The sequence below is a fragment of the Thunnus maccoyii genome, chromosome 13 (genome assembly GCF_910596095.1).
Source record: "Thunnus maccoyii chromosome 13, fThuMac1.1, whole genome shotgun sequence".
NCBI lineage: Eukaryota > Metazoa > Chordata > Actinopteri > Scombriformes > Scombridae > Thunnus > Thunnus maccoyii.
In genome coordinates this window covers 14,941,171-14,961,942 of record NC_056545.1, presented here as the reverse complement: position 1 = coordinate 14,961,942, position 20,772 = coordinate 14,941,171, and the positions used below count along the sequence as shown (strand labels likewise).

General features: G+C 40.5%; 1 protein-coding gene across 4 annotated transcripts; it reads right to left on the bottom strand.

The window, feature by feature from the left end:
* Positions 1-448: 448 nt before the first annotated feature.
* Positions 449-19,042, bottom strand: fgf13b (fibroblast growth factor 13b). 4 transcript variants are annotated; one of them, XM_042432326.1, is made up of 5 exons: positions 18,707-19,042; positions 7,894-8,004; positions 5,601-5,704; positions 3,981-4,179; positions 449-1,807 (listed from the first exon to the last, which is right to left on the bottom strand). In XM_042432326.1, the coding sequence occupies exons 1-5, from the start codon at positions 18,753-18,755 to the stop codon at positions 1,668-1,670; spliced, it is 603 nt and encodes a 200-aa protein (XP_042288260.1). In that variant the 5' UTR covers positions 18,756-19,042; the 3' UTR covers positions 449-1,667. The 4 variants fall into 4 exon arrangements, with proteins under 4 accessions (XP_042288260.1, XP_042288261.1, XP_042288258.1 ...); XM_042432327.1 differs by lacking the exon at positions 18,707-19,042 and adding an exon at positions 12,993-13,273; XM_042432324.1 differs by lacking the exon at positions 18,707-19,042 and adding an exon at positions 8,556-9,446.
* Positions 19,043-20,772: the final 1,730 nt, after the last annotated feature.

Sequence of the window (20,772 nt, the reverse complement as noted above, 5' to 3'; positions counted from 1 at the left end):
TGTCTTCCTTGGTTTTGAGATTTCCATCTCCTTCCAATACAGTGAAGGTGAATGCAGTTTCATTTGTGGTGCACAGCATTAAAAAAAACATCGTTGTTCAGAATCAGTGTCCCTTTGAATATGTTTATTATATTTTAAATATATTTCATGACATCTTTTACAGGGACTATTTCTTCAGCATGAATGAAATACCATCCACCGTCTGTGTAGTGAGGTGGCAGCAGAAACGTATATCTCAAAACCTTCGGCAAATAAAACCAAAACTCCCTGCATACTACTAGAAGCAAGTATGAAAATACATCTTCTGTTATTGTAGTGAATTGACAGTTTTCTACTTTTCTAATATTGTGAACTAGACTTGAAGCATTTCAACATCAATCCAGGTCCATATGAAAAAAAAAAAAAAGACAAGACAGTCACTTCTTTAGAAAGAGTTTATTTAGTGCATTTCTAGTTTGTCCACAGCAGGAACCAAAATATTAAGTTAATCTGTGCTCCCATTGGTTCACCAAAGTTCTGGTCCAACACCATTGGTCCACTCATGTTCTGGTGCAATACTATTGGTCCAGTAGTGTTCTAACACCCTCACATTGGTTCACTAGTGTTATGGTATGACACTATTGGCTCACTAGTGTTCTCTTTTGGTCAGGAACACGTACGACCCAAAAAAAAAGGACCTTCGGCATGCTGCTACTGAGCAGAGGTCCACAAGCTTCCATGCAACAGCAAACAAACAAACAAACAGCAAGGGACAACAACGACAAACGGAAAGATAAACAACAGCATTGCTTGTAAGAAGTAAGCATGGAAGCATATACAGTAAACCTTATTTTAACCTGCTAAAGCCCTCAGGAGGTTTGTCTGATATACAACAGATCTTAAAAAGGTAAAATCCCCCCCAGTCACATGCGTGCGCACACACTCGCTCTCACTTGTCCACACACACACACACACACACACACACACAACTCACCTATTGCAACCACAGCATGTACTCGACCACTCACACACACGCACACACACACACACACACACAGGCGCACCTGCATGCAAACAAATGATCAATCCTTATAAGTGTACAAGGAATACGTTCGTCATTTTTAAAAATATGACTTGACCCCATGAGCTCTGTGTAAACATAGCGTACGGTAGAATAGATAAAGACCTTCCTTCCCTCCTTCCTTTTTGTCGTTCTGTAACTTTCTTGCCACTTGCCTTTTCATAGCAATAACTTAGTTAGTTAATACTTGGACTCTTTGGTTCTCTGTAACAGTCTGTTTATCTGACTGTGTGACTGACTGACGCTCACTATCCCTCGTTTCTCTCTCTCCCTCCCTTGTTCACTATGGGTATGATACAGCAGGAAGAGTAGTCAAGGGAAGAGATTCACAGGTCCTGTCCTTCTGCAGACCAGAGCGGCAGAGTCAGACGGATTGATTGTCCTTGGTTTATTTACATCACAGTCAGTCACAGTGGGCTCCGTGAAGTGGAAGAACACATTCCGGTCCTCCTTCATCTACTCCTCACCTCCTCCTACCCCTCACCAGCCTGATGCGTGGGCATGTCGGCCTGAGATCTGTGCATGTGTGTGTGTGTGTGTTTGTATGTCTGTGAATGTGTGTGAATGTGTGTGTGTGTGTGTGTGTGAGGTGTGAGGGGTGGGGGGGCTAGGATAAGTCATTGTTGCTGGGCGACTTCCCTCCGCCGTTAAGTAGGGCCGAAGCGCTGCGACTCTTGGTCGGCGTACCACTGCCTGACCGTGAGAGTTCTGTCAGATCATGGAGGGAGGGCTCCCTGTACATGGCCACTACACACACACACACACACACACACACACACACAAGACAAGAATGATTAATTAAATTAATGTTATTGCTCTGAATCACTCAGGTTTGGTATTCACAGCCTTGTTCAGTCAGTTTGGTACATTTACCTTGAACAGACTGTTGATAACCAAAAGGTTTGCATTACATCAACAGTCTAATTAATCCTGGTTTCACAATAATATAACAATTTTACTGTCAGTGGGAAATTCCTGCAAAGCCAACTTTTAAGATATAACGCTCCATAAAATGTGGGTGATGATCTCTAGTCAGTGGTCAGCATAAAATAAACACTGATAAACGATATTCTCTCAAAAAAGAATTAATTAGTGTTTCTTTCCATTTTTTCATTTTTCCCCAATTTACTTGGAGACAGCAGAATCAAACACAACACTGACATATTATCAACTTTTCCGTTAATGTGTCGAGCCTGTTGCCTATTTACACATCCAGTAGATAAGGAGCAGCATTAGCATTCATTTGGAATCGTGATTGTGTCCACCTGATGAATACAAATTCCAATAATCACTCTCCTTTTAGCTTTGTTTTGCTTTCCACCAGCTCCCGAGGGAAATATCTGGCTCTTTAGCTGCTAAATGATCCACTTTGTTCAGCTGGTAGCTGCAAACCGTATGTGTCTGTCATTTGGTGCTGGGCAGGTAGTGTACAGTGGGGGAGAGTGGAGCAAAACAGGAAAGTTGCTTGCCAGACAACTAAAACAATGAGATGAAAGTGCTAAGAAGCTCTGCAGAGCTGAGGGGAACTACAGAGTCAGGTGATAATTCTCTGTGGGTTCACCACACAATCACAAGTAGTCATGCGGTCGATTGTTAATACGGAAGTATTGATTATAGCTGCTTTAAAGACGACATCCTGATTTACCTACATACACCACCTTTGTGTTTCTCTCTATATGTGCTCTTCTCATTTCTTTATTTCCATAAGTATTTTTTCACTATTTGTTTAGATTGTAATGTGTACTTTCTTGCATTTACACCATATATTTAGGATATGTTTTTATCTCTGTCTGGTGCCATTTAAACCACGTCTCCCTTGGATAAAATCAAGTTAAATCTTTTTACACAGATCTATGAAGGAGTTTTACAAATAAGAAGTTCAAGAAACTGAGTGTAGGTGGGTGTTGGGCTGTAAGTTAGTCCAAGTTTCCTGAAGTACTTTTCAGTTGTTTGAATCAATATAAACATAAAACAGAATGTACTAATGAATTACCTTATTTCACATGAGAGATTGCAGGATTTGTTTTTGTCTGGTTGTCTGAGTGGTTTGAAGAGGATGCAGCTCAAAAAGGTGATGCCACATATTTCCATACACCAATCAGACATAAGCAATGTAAGAATCTGAGTCACAGCCTGAAGACAGCGGTGGTTTGTTTGATTATGCCACCAGGGAGACCCCACTGTCAATCAAATCTTATCATCCCACACCCACAGAGATTTTCAAGTGTTACGCTTATTAAATTATAATTAAGGATGTTTCATAACGTTGATTGTTGCTTATGTAGTCATGAATATACCCTCCATACATTTTTAAGACATTATAACACAGTTTTGAATAATAATTTGTGTTGTTTTTTTCATCAAAACAAGTTAAATAAACTACTTACAACTTCATAAAATTACAATTACTCCTTCCTATTTTCATTTTAACTGTCAACTGTCAGAGATTAGTCTTATTTTACTGAAAAGTCCATTGTCAGTGTAACTGGAAGTTCAGGTTTTTACATCTCATTCTGTAAGCTGCATATTGAAACAAGACTGGTTTCCAAACTAGCTGTGATGTCACAAAATCCTGCTCATACATACACATCTTTAACTCAGATTTAACACAGAGCAACATTCAGTAGATGAATGTGAAAACAGCCTTTTAGTGTAAAACATACATTACTCTGAATAGAGAAGGTGAAACATTCAAATGAAGTAACAATAAGTAAAACATATTTTTGAGTGGAGTGGGACTTTAATGATATAGAGAGATTATTTTGATGTTTCAAACGTGTATAAAGTTGTTAAAGTTTAGGAAAATGTATATCTCTGCAGAATAAAAGTCCACTTCAGTGCAACTGTAACTTTAGTCGCTGCCTGTGAGATGTTTTACTACTAAGTGGTGAAGTGCAGATCACTTATTCACTAGTCTTACCTTTGAGCGGTTTCGGTATGAAGTGTGCGGCAGCCTTGTTCTTCTTGACGTGGTTCCCCTTCATGATTCCACCCTCCTTGTTGAGTCCCAGGTACCAGGCCCGGCCGGAGGCCTGCTGCCGGTACAGCATGGAGGAGTAGGTGACGTAGTAGTTCTCAAACACTGACTCCTTGAACTTACACTCTGGGGTAAAATGTTCCTGAGGAGGAAATGTGACAAATAAAAAGAAAGATTATAAAAAGAAAGAAGAAGAGAAGGTGATTAAATAGACAGGTGGGGGCGTTAGCTGTAGAGACGGAGGGGAGTTAAAGAGGATATGAGTTTGTAAACTCCATTAAAAGTGTTTGATCATTCTTCCGTATCCTCGTCAGTCTATTCATCCATCAGTTGATCCGCTCTTTGAATCATTATCGCGGCCAGGCTGTAGTCTCTCTGAGAACAAACTGCACCAACTTAGGACAGCTGACATTTGCATTTCCTTATTCCTGCGTCTCCATGGCAACCGGCTACTCCCTTGAATACCAACCAGCCCACTGAGAGAAAGATGGTGCCCATGCAGGTTGCCGGGGGAAACGGAAAGATACAGAAGGAATGCTCTTTGTCATCCATTAATCCTGTATGAATGTTTATTAGGGCAGGTTTTGTGTATGTATGATCTTCAAGTAGATTTACTAAGAAAAGCCAGACAAATGTGCTTTGTGTGTGTGTATATATATATATATATATATATATATATATATATATATATATATATATATATATATATATGTAAATATTCTGTGTGTTTGTGTTTGTAATGTGCATTTAATATCAGGTGGGAAGATGATACAAGTGATATCAGTGTTATGACTGAAGCCCACACCCTCAGAATAACAACCCAAAGCATCCAGGACTGGATGTGATTGGCCAGATACGGTGGTGGCAAACGTGCCTGCACAGGCGTAGCAGCGTGGCTGTTATTGCATTGAGATGTGGTGCCATTTTTTCTATTTCCTCTCTGTTAGTTTTCATCTGCCAGCCTCGCAGCCTTGTTTATATTGGAGGAAATACATGTTATTTTTGTTGACTCTTTTTCATTATTACATCTACACCACCCACCATCAGCGCTCAAGAGCTAAAGTGAGCCACTTAATACACTGCACTGCAGCCAACACTGCCTTCTGACCTGTCTCAGAAAATATATGCACAGTGTATATGGTGTAAATCTAGTTGAGAAAGGCATAAAAGCAAATTTCAGGTGCCTTGTGTAAATGGGCACAAAGTAATCTTCCTATCAAAGACTGACTGGAGGGAGATAAACAAAAAGAGGCTGGAGGATGATCTGAAATCAATCCTGGGAAGCCACAACATCAGTAGACAGATAAGGAAGCCTCAGGCACTGGATTATAACACCTGGTGGCAGCTGACTCACAAGGCAACACTGGTTAAAGTATTGATGTGATGATAGGATGATAATGATAGACTGGTCACACTGAAAGCTGCTGTTTCAACACTCGAGTCGACCCATAGAAGAGATTTTGGTCTGTAATGATGATGATGATGGTGATGATGATGATGATGATGGTGATGATGATGATGATGATGATGGTGTGTGTGTGTGTGTCTGTGCATGTGACCTACAGAGGTGTAGAGAAAGCCTTCATTGTTCATTGCCAGGTAGAGTTTGGTCTGGACACCCTGGATGGCCACCACACGAAGCCCCACTGGGATCAGGTTGAACACAGCTACATGAACACACACACACACAAACACACACACACACACACACACACACACACACAGACACAGTAACCACACAAGCACATGCAGCAAACAAACAAGCGCTCACGCAGCGAACACAGAGAGAAACAGAGAGAAAAATCCTCATCAATATCAATGTAGCGTCTGGTAGGATGGCACCTCCATTTTGCCACAAAGAACCTATTTTACAAGGTCAGTCAGGCACTAAGGTTGCTGAATTACACTGATGATTTAGCGCCTGGTGTTAAGCGTGGGATAAAAAGGGTGGAAATGATCAAAAGGCACGCAGCAAAACAGGGACTAGTAAACATTTGATAGTGCAAGGACAAGTTTCAACCCAAAAATCCGCAGAATCCGTGTTTACAGCTATTTCTGTTATCGACTGTCGACCATTCTTTTGTAATCAATCATTTAGTCTATAAAATGTCAGAAAGTAATGAGAAATGTCCGTCACAGCTTCACAGTCCCAAAGGTGGCATCTTTAAATGGTGAAAACCCAAAGATATTTAACTTACAATGATATAAGACAGAGAAAAGCAGCAAATCCTCACATTTAAAAAGAGAATATTTGACATTTTGTGTAATAAGTGATTGAAATGATGATCAAATGGTTCAACTAATCATTTCAGGACTCATTCCTGCTGTACCTTTCAATACGTACAAGGACATTTCCAGGCTTACTGACACTGCAGGGTTCAAGGGCTGCTTGTGTTTTTTAAAGCACGAATCATAAACATAAGCTACTTAAGCAATGTTGAGTTGTTTGGGCTCCACACTCTTAATACTTTACAGGGAATATGACATTAAAGCAAAGACTGTCAGATTTAATTCGAAGGGATTTCCAGGCATGTTGGATGAGCACATAAAGGATCTACAGTGTGTGTATAACTTTAAAGATTCGTCATAAACATATTTTTAGTGCGCAGTAAAAAAAAAAAACATACATCACGAAACTGATAATAGGTATGTGATTTCTGTTTGTTGTTGTTGTTTACCCACTGTTTTGCACTCAGTGGGCACAAGCAAAGCCATTATATTGTTTCCACAGTATACAGTGCGCTCTGTAGCAGAGATGTACTGTAATTATTCCAGGCAGTTTGATGAGCAAGGCCCTCGTTTAATTACACTCATTTAGCCAACCATGTTCTTTATATGGAGATGTGGATTACATGGATTATCCATTCAAACCCAGTCGCAGGCGAATGATTTCATGTGGGTGGGCGTTTACGTGATGTACACAGCATGTAATCATCTAATTAAAGGATACTTCCTCTGCTCCTTGCGTCCTCCTCTTTGCACACAACAGTTGGTGGCCTGAGAAGTAGCAGAGATTAATGCGCGACGCTGGCAACACCAGCTGCGCACGAGGAGGAGAGTGATTGCCGTCTGAACCACAACAACAGAATTGAATTAGCCGTATCAATCACACGTCGGTAGGCTGTGTGTGTGTGTGTGTGTGTTTGTGAGAAAGAGAGTGACAGCGAGCGAAAGAAAATTTGTTCACTGGTTCAGTGCGACCTCGTATTTTTCAAGCTTTCGGGGATTTGAGTATTGCACTGCACGTCCTCTGTAAATTTAATCTATTGCTTCTTTAACCAGGAGACACTTAACACAGATAGATTACCATTTAGCCACCTGATATCTGTAGGAAAAGCATGCTCCAGTTTACTAAATCCATTAACACTTGACATGTTGTGGAGCGACTGAGCTCAAATTCCTTTCTCAGACAGATTTCCTCCGGGTGAAACTTGTCTTAAAATTGGATTTAAACTGGTTTTGGCTGATAACTCCAGTCTGAACTCAAACTAAATAAGCTATTGGAAGATATTTAACCTTCAATATGTTGCGATACTCTGTACCTTTAAGTAATAGAGCTATATTATTAGTAAGAATGCAATAGAAAGAAAGGTTTCAATCTCTACTGTACAGTAATGTGTGTTTATCTTCTTTTACTTTATATCTTTACCTTATGAACGCTAAAGAATTTATTTGCTTGATACTGAGACAGAGAACTAGTTTACATGCTTTTAAAGATTGTATTTATAATATCTGCCATTCTTGGAGTAACACATTTGTTTTCCCATAACTTTTAAGATAGAAAATCACTGGATATGGAAAAAAATGGATGGTCAGTATCATTTTCTGTATGTCTGAAGGCCAGAGTTAGACTTACCAAAGGTGCTGTCTTCATCCTTGGTTCCATCAATGGTGCCATCAGGCTGCATCTGCAGCTGGAAGCCCTGGCGACTGGAAAGTCTGGTCACAATGCCCTTTAACTGGGGCTCTGAGAGGACAGGAAAGGGGAGGAGATACATGAACTGCATTTATTCCTTATTACTGTCATGTGATCACATGTATCACATCCAGCAGTCTTCAGGAAGCCGGAAGTGTCAGAGGACGAGAAGCTGTTTATATTTTCACTGGGCCTTGAGGGCCCAATATTGATCCGTAAGCCGTTGTACATCATGGCTCAAATAAATCTCAAAGAATAATTGACAGATGTAACATGATGGTAAGAACAGCTCCAGTTCTGTTTACATTAGGATCCTGTTCTCTGAGATCTCCATCAGTTATCAGATACATGCTGCTGCAACAATACAAAGTTATTTACATGTGATGTTTGTGGTGTCATGCAACAGGATTAATTCCTGAGCCACTGCCAAGAAGGAGACTATCCACGAATGATGAAGTGATGAGAGAAAATGGTGTTGGTTGGTGGTGATGATGGTGATGGTGATGGTGATGGTGATGGTGGTGGTGGTCGTGATGGTATGCATGGTTTAGGTGGTGATGCAGCTCATGGCTTTCCCACTTCTCGCTCCCCCGCCCTCAGACCTGGTGGTCGCCTTCTCTTCCGTTTCTTCCTCGATCCAAACAATTTGACACGCGAGAACACGTTCAGCTTGCTCGGCTTCTCGTTTGTGCCTTTGCTGTTGCTCGGGCTGCCGCTGCCGCGGCAAGCATTCGCCTTCTCCCGCTCCCTTGCCTGTCGCTTCTGACGGATCAGGGAGCTGGCGATAGCCGCTGCCCGGGACATGTTCCCCCGGTGGAGTGAAACAAGGCTGTGCGTCCCGGTTGGAGGGGTGGTGCGCGGATAAGGCGGTGAGGGTGTGTGGGGTGCGGGGACTGGGGAGGGGGGTCTACACCACCCACGGCTCAGCTCGCATCACACACCGGCCGCTGCAGTCTCGCAGATATCCGTGATTTGAAAAAGCGTCCAGAATGCTCCATCAGTGCGTCCGGGCGCCTCATGGAAGTGGTTAAACAAATCCAGTAATCTGCCCGTGAGTGAGCGTTAACGACGCCGCCTCACATCGCCCCCAAGGGGTCTGAGTGGCAAAAGCTGTCTGATTCCCCCCTCAGGTGATTCTTCTGGCTGTCCCGAGAGAGTGGAGAGGAGAGGGGGTGGGGAGGGGGGCGTGATGATCCAGTCCCGGTCCAAGTGGCGAATCAACAGCTTATAAATTGGTGCGAACGACACCGGTGGTTGTTGCTGATGACCACTGCAGCTGCTGCTTCCTCTTCTCCTGCTGCTGCTGCTGCTGCTGCTGCCGCTGCTGCTGCTGCTCTGCACCGCTCCCCCGGCGACACTCCGCTCCTCGACGCTGTCCGTGACAGAAATGCAGCAACCGGAATGTTTGTCAATGAAACAGCTCGGGGCTGGTTCAGTGGGAAAAGGATCATGATGCAGCCGTGCCGTTCATAAAACTGCTGCAGCCCTGCAGAACGAGGAGGGTGGGAGTGGGAAGGGGTGGGGGGTGGGGGGAGAGTGTGTGTACGTGTGTTATGTGTGTGTAGCCTATGTGTGTGTGTGTGTGTGTGTGTGTGTGTGTGTGTGTGTCTGAGGGGGTCGGATGGGGTTGGGGTGTGATGAGGGGGAGTTGGGGCAGCTTTTTCTCATAGGGCACCTGTAGCCCTGTGAACCCCACGTGGCATGATATTTACGTGTTATACTGAATACTGATGTGTGATAGGCAGGCAGGGAGAGAGAGAGAGCGAGAGAGAGAGAGAGAGAGAGAGATGAGGGCGGTGGGTGTAATATAGAGGGAGGGGTGAAGAAAATAAACAGAGAAATAAGAGGGACAGAGGAGACAGACAAGTGAATGAATGAGATGAGGAATAATGGGAAAGGGGGGCGGGGGAGAGAAAATGAGATATTGAGTGAGCCTGTGTGAGTGAGAGAGACAGAGAGAGAGAGAGAGAGAGAGAGAGAGAGAGAGAGAGAGAGAGAGAAGCCTGTGGAAAATACACAACCTAGAAATGGATTTATGAAAAGAGCATGATGAATGAAAGAGAGGAGGAAAAAATAAAGACAGGCAGAAGAGTGAGAGATATATGTTGAGTGTGAGAAAGGGAGAAAGAGGAAACGAGAGAGACAGAAGGAAAGAGAATATTACATATATGAGGAGATGTGGGGGAAATATAGTGAAACTGTGAGGAATAAAGATAGAGAAAAGGTAAATGAAGTGAAGGGAGGGGGTGACAGATGAGAGAGAGACCTATGGAGTGTGTGTGAGTGAGAAAGTGGAGGAAGAGAGGGAGGGAGAAAGGAGGGGCTCTCATCTTTTGGTGCAGAGGTTCACCACTGCTGAAAGGCTGCAGCGTGCGAGAAAGAGGTGACGGATACAGCACTTCTGTCTGGATGTCGTTTTCTAGATGTTCCCTTTGCATTCGCACCAGAGCAGACACACACACACACACACACACACACACATGCAGCACCAATCAGCCACTTCATGCATGTCGGCCGGCCACCGGCAGCCCCCGCAGGAAAACAGATGCACAGCTGTCAGCGCGAGATACAACTGCAATGGCGCATGGCAACTGCAACTCCGAGTAGTATAGAGGAAGACGAAGAGGTGGACAAGGAGCCGTGTGACTTGCAGCAGAAGTCGACTTGTGGCACCTGGCTCCAAACAGCAGGCAGAGCCAGTGCATGCTGTTCTCCAGTGGGAAAGGTAGTGGAAATCGATGAGTGGAGAGCGAGAGGATGTGGTGAGCAGTAAATTACATGACTGGAGAGGAGGCAAACTCAGTAACCTACAGCCCACTATGAGCATCAGCCAGTTGGAGGAGGAGCAGAAGGTGATGGACTGTGGACAGAAACTGAGGTCAGGACCCGGTCACTGAAGTGGAGCCTACAGCCTTACCTTGAATGACGGAGTTGAAGTTACAGCCATAACCTTCTGGTTAGGTAAGACCTTTGTAAATGTGCAGATAAGTATAGTTTACGTGTAAATGTACAGTTCACGAGAGAGAGAGCCATGAAAGATTTCATAACCAGTCTGTCTCATCTAAAAAACATACCGCCAATGTAATGAAATGACTGAAAGCTACAGTAAGTCTAGTCCTTCATCTTTCATTTATGAGACCCCAGCTTTTAAACCCACACCACGTGACCCTAAGAGCAAAAGCCACACACATTTAACAAGAGCTTGAAAAATGTAACAATACAAGCTGCAGGGTAAACAAACCAGATACAAGGTGACTCTGAGGAACATGAAACAAACACTGTCAATGCACACCTTTTGTCTTCAGTCGCCACAATAACAAATTCAAATGTTACGGAGAAGTCTATCAATAAAGGTCATCAAACAAATAAGCAGCCAAACAACATAAAGGGAAGAATTAGGATAAGATTTGTTTCCAGGATTAAAAAATATCCCAGTTGAATAATTAATCCTTGATTTAATACTGAATGAACAAATCAGAGTGTGCAAATAATCTGAAAATAGAAACATAAACATGTGACAGGTTGTTGCAGTGGAAATAAGTGAAATAAGTTTTCCAAATTTTCCAGAGTCAAAAACAAATAAATGCCTTCAGACATACTTTTTGTACGCTTTTTGTATTTGGTGTAGTTTCGTCAAACAGCAATATCAGGCTATCTTGGCTCAATTGTTGAGCGTCTATGGGATCAAATAACATAATCATGATCCCATAGGCATCCAGGAATTGAGCGAAACCAAGCAAGTAAACAAGAGGAGTTGTGGGTGCTTTTTACAAGCTTTGTCTGAGGGGAGGCCAATAGTCTCAGACTTTGAAAACCCCTGGTCTATTCTATGGGTCAAAGATTTGGTTGGAGCTCGGTTGCGCCCCCTACAGGCAGTTTAAGACAAAAAGAGGTTGAGAAGAAGGAGTTAATTATGACAGAGGAAACTACAGTATATTTACAGCACATGCCCAGAGAGAGAGAGAGCGAGCTATGGAGTCTTTATGTGTGTGATTCTCAGTCTAACCAGGAATGCCAGTTAGAGTCTAATCAACCCAGCAGCATTCACAACACAGTTAAACACTGTAGAGCAAACCGCTGAGGCCTTTAGAAGTTAGAGCAGTGAACTGTGTGATACACTTTTATTATGAAATTGTGTATCCATTTTATAAGTTGACATACAGTAATTTTCAGGACATTTTTGTGAATTTTAGTTAAGGTAAAATTTAAGAGAAGGTTGTTTTGATTAATGTTATTTTGTTATTGGACAGGAGACATACTGTTAGAATCCACCCTGCAGGCCAACATGGATTTTGACAGGGATAAAGGGATAAGTCCAAGTGCAAAGCGCTGAGACGTTTGATTCACAGTCTTTGAGGCTGCTGGTTTAAGTCATATTAAGCCAGTAAAAAAATTTAACATTTAAATGTTACCAAAAGTTCTGTTTGCTCAAGTATAATATTTAAAAAGTTGTGTTTTGTGTTGTTTGATATGGATTTATTGTCAAGGCTGCAGTAGATTCAGAAGAATAATTTAAACTACAAGGCCATCCACCATGAATGTATATATAAGTGTTTTTAAAAAGCAAGTCCCAGCATTAACGGATAAAACTGTGTTTTTTCTGAAGTCAGTAGATCAGTTCAGTTTAGAGGCGACTCAGAGGAAGGGCGCGTCCGGAGCTGTTTTCAGCACCCTGGACAGCACCTCAACTTTAAATTGAGTGAAAACACGTTTTCCTCAAATTATTTTAAAGAGATCAAATTATGTCAAACACAACTTAACAAAAGTGAAAAGTTAAGTATCTAAAACCAACAACCAACTGTTCCCATAACATCATTAAAAACATGAATACAGTATTTTTGCAATTTCCATTTAGATACTTCCCAACCGTCTGTTTACTTTACTGTACTTAATTATACAATATGTTTATCCCATTTCTCACATAACCGCCTATTCCCAAAGTGCCGAGTTAAGCTCATACTCGCACAGCTTCCTTTAAGATTTTTATTACTACAGGCCGAGTCAAATCTCGTTATTTCTTTCGTTCCCTCTGGTCCTACCTGAGGTCGATCGGCGGAGAGGGAAACTCATGCTGCGCCCGTGCTGCTCAGGAGTCTTGTGATCATGGCTTTCCGCACTTCCTGTTGTGCGCTTCTCGACGAAAAGAGGAGGAATTACCGAAGTTCAAACCAGAGAATTCTCCACGGTACTGGATCCATTAAGGCCTCGCACATGGCGTTGACGGGAGATCATTACAGAACATTAGAGGCCATTAAGCTGTTGGAACCGGTCATTAATGATTCATCTCGAGGCCCCGCTGATCTGGCACAATAAGAGAAGGAGGGAGCCAGGAGGCTGTTCAGTTCTCAAATCCAAGGATCTATCAAGGAAGCAGCGTGTGTGTGTGTGTGTGTGTGTGCGCGCGCGCGCGTGCGTGCGTGTGTTTGTCTATTAGCTTGCTATTTGTGTGTGCCAGTGATCTACAGTAAGAGAAACTGAACTGTAACTGTCAACTTTCAGGAGACATTAATTGGGCACATTCACAAACACATAAGCACACATTTATATTATTTTGCTTATGAGGACTCCCATTAACCCCTGACCTTTATCCAAAAACCTGAACATAATAGCCATACACAAGACTTTATTTCTCCTTGCCAGATTAAATATCTTTACTATTTTTTATTTCTGAAAACTAGTTAAACTAATTTATTTACATTATAAGTTAATTTGCTTATTATTTTCTTAATTAATTGATCTATCACTTAGTCTATAATATGACAAAATATAGTGAAAATGCCCATTACAATTTCCTAAAGCCCAAGGTAATTGCCTGTTTTCATAACAGACTCTCCAAAACCTAACACTATTCAGTTTAATATTGAATAAGACAGAGAAAATCAGCAAATTTCTATGGGGATTGTTTGTCATTTTTGCTTGAAAAATTACTGAAATGATCAATTAGCAAGTTATTTTTCTGTCGTTGAACTTATCAACTAATTTTTTCAGCTCTAACTCAGTTATAGAAGTGGATAGATAGTCAGAACGTAAAAACTGAAACATGGTGTGAATTGCAGTTCACTTGATATGACTATTGAGTAAAGCTGCCTTTGTGACTGTGACTCAAGTGGATCATCATGTACAGAAACATACGAAGACAAAGTAAAACACAGGGAAACTACTTGACAAAGAGGTAGAGGTAAATCCCCAGCAACACTGACTGAAATAAATCTGGTTAATTGTCTAAAAAAATAACAAATTACCTAAAAAATTATCAATTTCAGTGTTTGTCACAATTCTTAGTCACAACACAACATAACAGCATATTCATAACTGTTCTTCTCACCCTCAAACTACCTCTAACCTGAACTTTTTTCTCTTTTTGTTTTCTATTCTGATTAAACCCTCATTTCAAACTAATCCTGTGCAGCCAAACATTGTTCAAACCCACATCACATTATTTTAGATTCTAGCAGGAACCCCAAACTTTCCAAAAACTAAAAAAAAGTGTATAAAATGATGCCATTGAAACCAAAATACATGGAGTCTTGTGGTTCAATATTTCACTCACGTCTATGAAGCGCTGGAACAAGATGGTACAGATGAACCTAACAGACAGAAGAATATGCTGATTTGAAAAAAATGTTAAGACTCTCATCATAAATAAATTAACATTCTTATCTAAAACCATGGCAACGAAAAATAAAGACCAACAGAATGTCCTTGTTTTGCAGGATTTTAGAGACAAACTCACACAGTACACACACAAATACACACACGCCTACATTAATGGCTTTGCACTATCTCTCTCAGTGGGTCTGTGGGCTATCCTCAATGAGCGCCATCATAGCACATTATATAGTAACCACTCTCTGAGCAAACCCAATGCTGCCAGTCCAGAATTACATGCAGACTCTATATGGCCACCCATAACTCTATATTATCAGCCCATTATGTTGTTGTGCTGTTACAGTGCTTCCTGTAGAGGCCTGTTAAAATACAAGAGCGTCCATATTACTGGGTTGATACAGACAGTATTACAGATTGCTGCAGATACTGCAGTACAGAAGCCAATAAAAGCAGTTGAAGACAGCGAAGCAGGATGCTGCTGGAGAACATGCACACTCAGCATATTGAAAAGTAAAGCTGGAAGAAGAAGAAATGAATGTGCTTCTCATTCTGATTTTCCAAATCTCTGAGGCAACAAAAGCTAGCTTTCCAGAGAAAAATGTTGTTGGTTTTTTTGACCACCTAATTGTATCATTAGACTGTGAGATCAGGAAATACTGTAACTCTATTAGATCAAGCAGATGGATTGACTGAGTCACTGAGTCACTTTTCTTTCTTTCTTTCTCTGAAAATACCAGGAAATACCACTTTAGCTTTGAATAAACACATAATGCCTCCCAAAATAGCTTTGTAGCCTTGGGTAGATGGCAGCAGGTACGTTTTGGCAAAAGCTCCCAAGCCAATTGTCTGGGCAGGTAGCCAGTATCCAATCACTGTTTTTGAGATTTTTTAAATCTCTGTTGTGCTTCCCTTCAGATTTTGGAGCGTATCAGCTGTCATTCTTGCCTGATATCGGACTGAACTGTCAACTCATTACACGCCAGGGTTATGGTTAGGGTTAGGGTTGGGGTTAGGGTTAGAACCAGGCAACTCGGTGGAGTGGGCGGATTCAAAGGTTTGGCAACTATCATTCACTACCAGTGATTGAGATAGTCAGCCACTAGATGGCGCCATATTGTCAGTCAACAGAGCAAAGGGAGGAAGTGGGAAACAAGGATGTATCATCTACTGTATATTATATGTGTGTTCAAATTAGTGTCTGTGTCTGTAGAGATAAAACAAACAAACAAATAAAAGACGTTTTAAAACGCTTGTCAGACTTTATGGCTGATGACCGGCTGACTACATAAATAGATAAAGCATTGTTGTGGTGAGAACTCTATCACATCTCTGTGACATTTCTATGTTTATTTAGACCCTAAAACTGCCAGGAGCCCCAGTTTATGACTTCATCTACTGTTGTATATGGCAGGAGGAGGAGCCATAACACATTTGCCATGATATTTTCCAATTTTTTTCATGACATCACACAGTCAGTCAAAACCTCTAGATTATAGAGCTATTTCAAGATAAAGCAAATTTGTTCTCCAAGTGTTTATTAAACCACTGAAACTGCTTTCAGGGTAATAACATTAATCATGGGAAGAGAGTAATATCAATTTGCAGGTGCAAATATTCCTGAAATTCTTCTCTGTTGCTGACATGTTATAACATTTGGTATATACAGTAATTGAAAATATCATCCTGGCCTTCTCAGGATCTAAATAGAATTTTAAAACAAAAATGTTCACATGATTTTAATCCACCATCCAAGTTTTTTTTAAAATTTCCGAAAAAAATTACTTATATCTCATAACCATGAAAAGATTTCTCATAATTACGATAACTTGCTATTCCATTATTACAAGAAACTTAAATTATCACTTATCACTCCATATATACTGTATAACTTAGTATATCATGATTATTAGTTAGTATATCATGATTATGAAAACCTTTCTAATTATGAGTCATATATATGAGATAGTCATAAGTATGAAATGTCACCTCATAATTATAAGAAATATTATCATATTTATGGGAAAATAAGTCCCAATTATGAGGAGAAAACACCTAATAATGAAAGGGGTGGAAATACACTTCCATAATTTTACAAAGTTTTGAATAAATGTAAAAATAAATCAGATCTGTAAGTGTAGTGCTCACTCTTGCAGTATTGCTGGACATGCTGACATCACTACATCAGTGAGAAGTCAGATGTGGTTCAGTGATATAGCGGATGGACTTTAATTGCTGTGCAACGCTGACCTCTGCTGCCACCTTGCTGTGCCACAATCAGGGTTAATTAACAACAGTGTCTCAATGGTCAATCCTCTTCTGCTGCTTATTTGTGATACACACACACACACACACATACACACACACACACACACACACACACACACACACACACACACACACAGAGGCACTAATAGTTATAATCCGCATTTAGAAGCCTAACGTCTATAGGAACAAGATGTTAATGAGTTCATGTTCTACCCAAACCTAATCCTTAAAACCACTTTTATACAGAAAAGTGCATGACCCTGCATGTCTGTCCACCTGAGAGAGAGACTGAGTCATTACTGAAGATATTTAATCAAAAAGTAATTTAGACTTAACATTTTTAGCAATCGTGAGAGTAAACATCGTCGGGCTCTTGTGTCTGTGTTACTTTGTTTTGATGACTCGATCAATCAATCCATCCGATGTAAGACAGAGCACTTAACATTTGTATATGTAACTGCTCAGTAACCGTTTTTGTTGACTCCCTGACATAGTCTATCATTTTTTTTCAGTATTTATTTTGACATGTGCTATATTTGGTTTGTTGTTACTTAGATTCAAAGTCAGGATCTTTTCCTGTGCAATGTAATGCAATCACTTAATAACAAAAATAAATACTGCCTTACTTCAAATGTTCAGTTTTTATTGAGGCTACTTTGTGGTGATGTTATATTGGGCTTTACACCAAAAGGTTTAATATTTTGTCCACATTACTAATGTGGATGATACTGTAAAATACAATGACAACACCACAAACTATAGCTTCATATATGAGTTTGATACACATTTCTACCTTCAGTGTCAACAGCAAAGGACCAATTATACGTTTTATAAGGGCATCATTTATTACAGGGCTGCTGGGTTCCTTTACAATCTACAGAGGTGATTATTGTTCTGGTCTCTCAGTGCATTTATCATCTTATAAATCACCCCTTCTTGTTTATTGGATCGGCTTCATTGCTTTTTCTGTTTATTGATTCGTTTGCTTTATGAGTAAAGGATATCGATATAAAAGAAACTCCTACTAGAGTCATTATAAGAGGCATAAACTGAAACCTCCACTTGAGATCAAAGAAGACAACAACCAATGTAAAAAAATTACAATTTTAGAACTTTAAGAGTAAAATACTATAATATGTATTGTTTATGGTATGAGAATGAAGCTTTTACGTGAATACTAATACCTCTAAATTATCATACTGATTGTATATCACACTGAACAATAGATTATTAAGATTTTCTTGCATTCCTGCAGGTTGCATCTCTCTGCATTTTTTGTGAATGAATATGGATCTGTAATCATGCATATCGCGCTCAGCTTGCAGGCAACTCCCTTTTTTGTCTCCATGGCAATGATAGTATCCCAGTTTCCATTGCGGTGTATCGCTCGTCGATTTTATTGCTGTCCAGAGGACAGAAAATTAATTTGTGTGTGCGCGCGCACTGCTGAAATTAGATTTGCGAGCCAAAAATGCTTCAGCGGAGCAAATAATAGCCAATGTCAGTGATTTTACAACTCGACATACAATAGGTTATACTAAATGTTTAATCTTGAGCAGAGTCCAATATTTGCTACACCATAAACGGTTTATGGGTCTCCTCCTATTTTTGTGATAAAGCTATAACAGCATTAGAGACAAAGATATAATAACACAGTGAACAGTAGCATCATTTATGAATAGGTCTACCGTTAAGTATCCAACCTGTGTTGCCTGTATGCTGCCCTGAGTGGACAATGGGAAGGGGTCAGCCTGCTGATCTCAGCATCATTACAAGGCTTTACCATATCCTCTTTCTTGTGCTCACAATAAAGTCTTGGTTAAAAAGCGCGTAAGATTACACCTTTCCTTGTATCTGACTCGGGTTCATCATCACTCACCTTTGGCGGCATGGTCTTTATCCTCTTTGGCTTTTGTTTTTCCGCTCATGGAGCACTGCCGCCGCCGGCGCCGCCGCTGCTGTTGAAAATCAAACTTTAGGTGAGAGTTGCAGGATCACGGTTTTACTTTTTCATTCTCCTCTGGTTTTTTTCACCCCAACACAGACACGGCCGTAGCAGTCTTAGGTCTCGCCCTCTTTCTGTCCCGTCCCTTCCTCCCTCTGTCACTCTCTGCCTCTCTCGCTTTGAGAAGCCGCTGCGCTTCTGGCTGTCACCATACACAGCAGGAGCGCTCCCAAACGTGCGCGCGCAAAATCTGCACTCGCACGCGCACACTGAGACAAAGAAAGATGATGAAAGGTGAGATGAATATGTGCACATGTAAGGCCATTTAACCAACTGCTTTAGTTTAATTAGACATCCTACACTGTTTCAAGGATTAAAAGTAGTTTTGAATAAGGTATCCTTTAACTCTTTATGCATGTAAGCTATAACTAATGACATTTAGTAATGGTTAATAAATAATTTACTAATGCTGTAGCTACAGATCTATTATAAACAGAAACTCTTAAGTCCCTGAAGTAAACTTATAAACTGATTTTCCTGGGGGCTACAGTAATAAGAGCCACATTTCACTTAAAGAAGGTCAGCATATTCACAAGGTTGTCCTCAATCCGATAAATGCAGATCCACCTGCAAACTCAGCAGTCTAACAATATGCAAATGGGGTAGTTTATTGATCAGTTAATCAATTTGTGCTAGAAAATGGCATTTTTACCCATGTAGAAGTAGGATACACTTTAACACATGACAGTGTTTCCAAATATGTTGCCTCCTCAGTATGTCAGTTTGTTGAAGTTTATCCAAATTCTCTTTGAAAGTTGAATGTAAGTCAACGAAGCCTCTTGCTTGTCTTAGTGTATCGTGTCTTTTGCGTGAGGTAAATGGGATTATTTTTCAAACTGCAAATGCACTGATACTGTCACTGCTTTCTTAAGAGTAGTAAAATTTTTCTTTATTGAGGCAATCACCTTCATTCACTAAGATATGTTTGGACATTATCTTGCAGTGAATATCAATGAAAATTAGAATATTTGCATTTCCTGAAGAAAATCTGTTTGACTGCTGCAGCTGCTGCTGTTGCTGCTGCTCGCCGGCCCACCTTCTGAAAGAGTCCCAGGAACATAGTGTTGGTGATTTAGATCTAAAGATACCACCCGAAATCGGTGGTAATTGAATCATGCCTTCAAGAGATATGGTGGTGTTTTATTAATGGCCAGAAGGTTGGACTATTGGTGCCATGCTTCAATATGTCCTGCACATGCTCGTGGAGAACTTGTGTACTAAATTTAATTTTATTAAAGACAACAGAATTGTAGAAATATCATGTTATATTGTTACTGTAGCTCCCCCTGTGTGTAGAGTTGCATCAAATATTACACACTTGTGGCTGTACAATATTCCCAAATGTGGTTGCAATAGAATTTTGCATTGAAGAGTTATGTCCTGTTAAGTGCATAAGGCCACACCTTCAAAATTTGGTAACCAATTGCAGAGAAATGAAAATCGATATCCAAAACAAACTAGAAACTTTTGTTTGGGGTCATCTAAATACGGTATGTACCAAGTTTGGTGAAGATTGGATGAAATATATGCCAACAGAAGCAAAAAATGTGTTTACTAAAAAATACAAAATGGCAGAAAAATTCTAAAGGTGCAAATGGGCGTGGCCTATATCAATCGAATCAGCTACATCCAAGGAACCGACAGTACAAAAATGTTTCTTTTTCACAGTTCATGAGTCATTAGCCAAAACGTAAAATGTATAATAATTGACCACATGATGGCGCTATGGAATACGTGCTTTAATATGTTGAGCACATCTCCACAGGTCACCTGTGTACCAAGTAACATTACTTTACTTATTTACTTTTTACTACATGTAGAGTATTTGAGATATTTATGAATATATCCACACTCCCGTAGACAGCCATTAAAAGAATATTACAGTAAAAAAAATCATCTCAGTAACTGTAACAGATATCAAAACGAAAAGTAATCGCCCC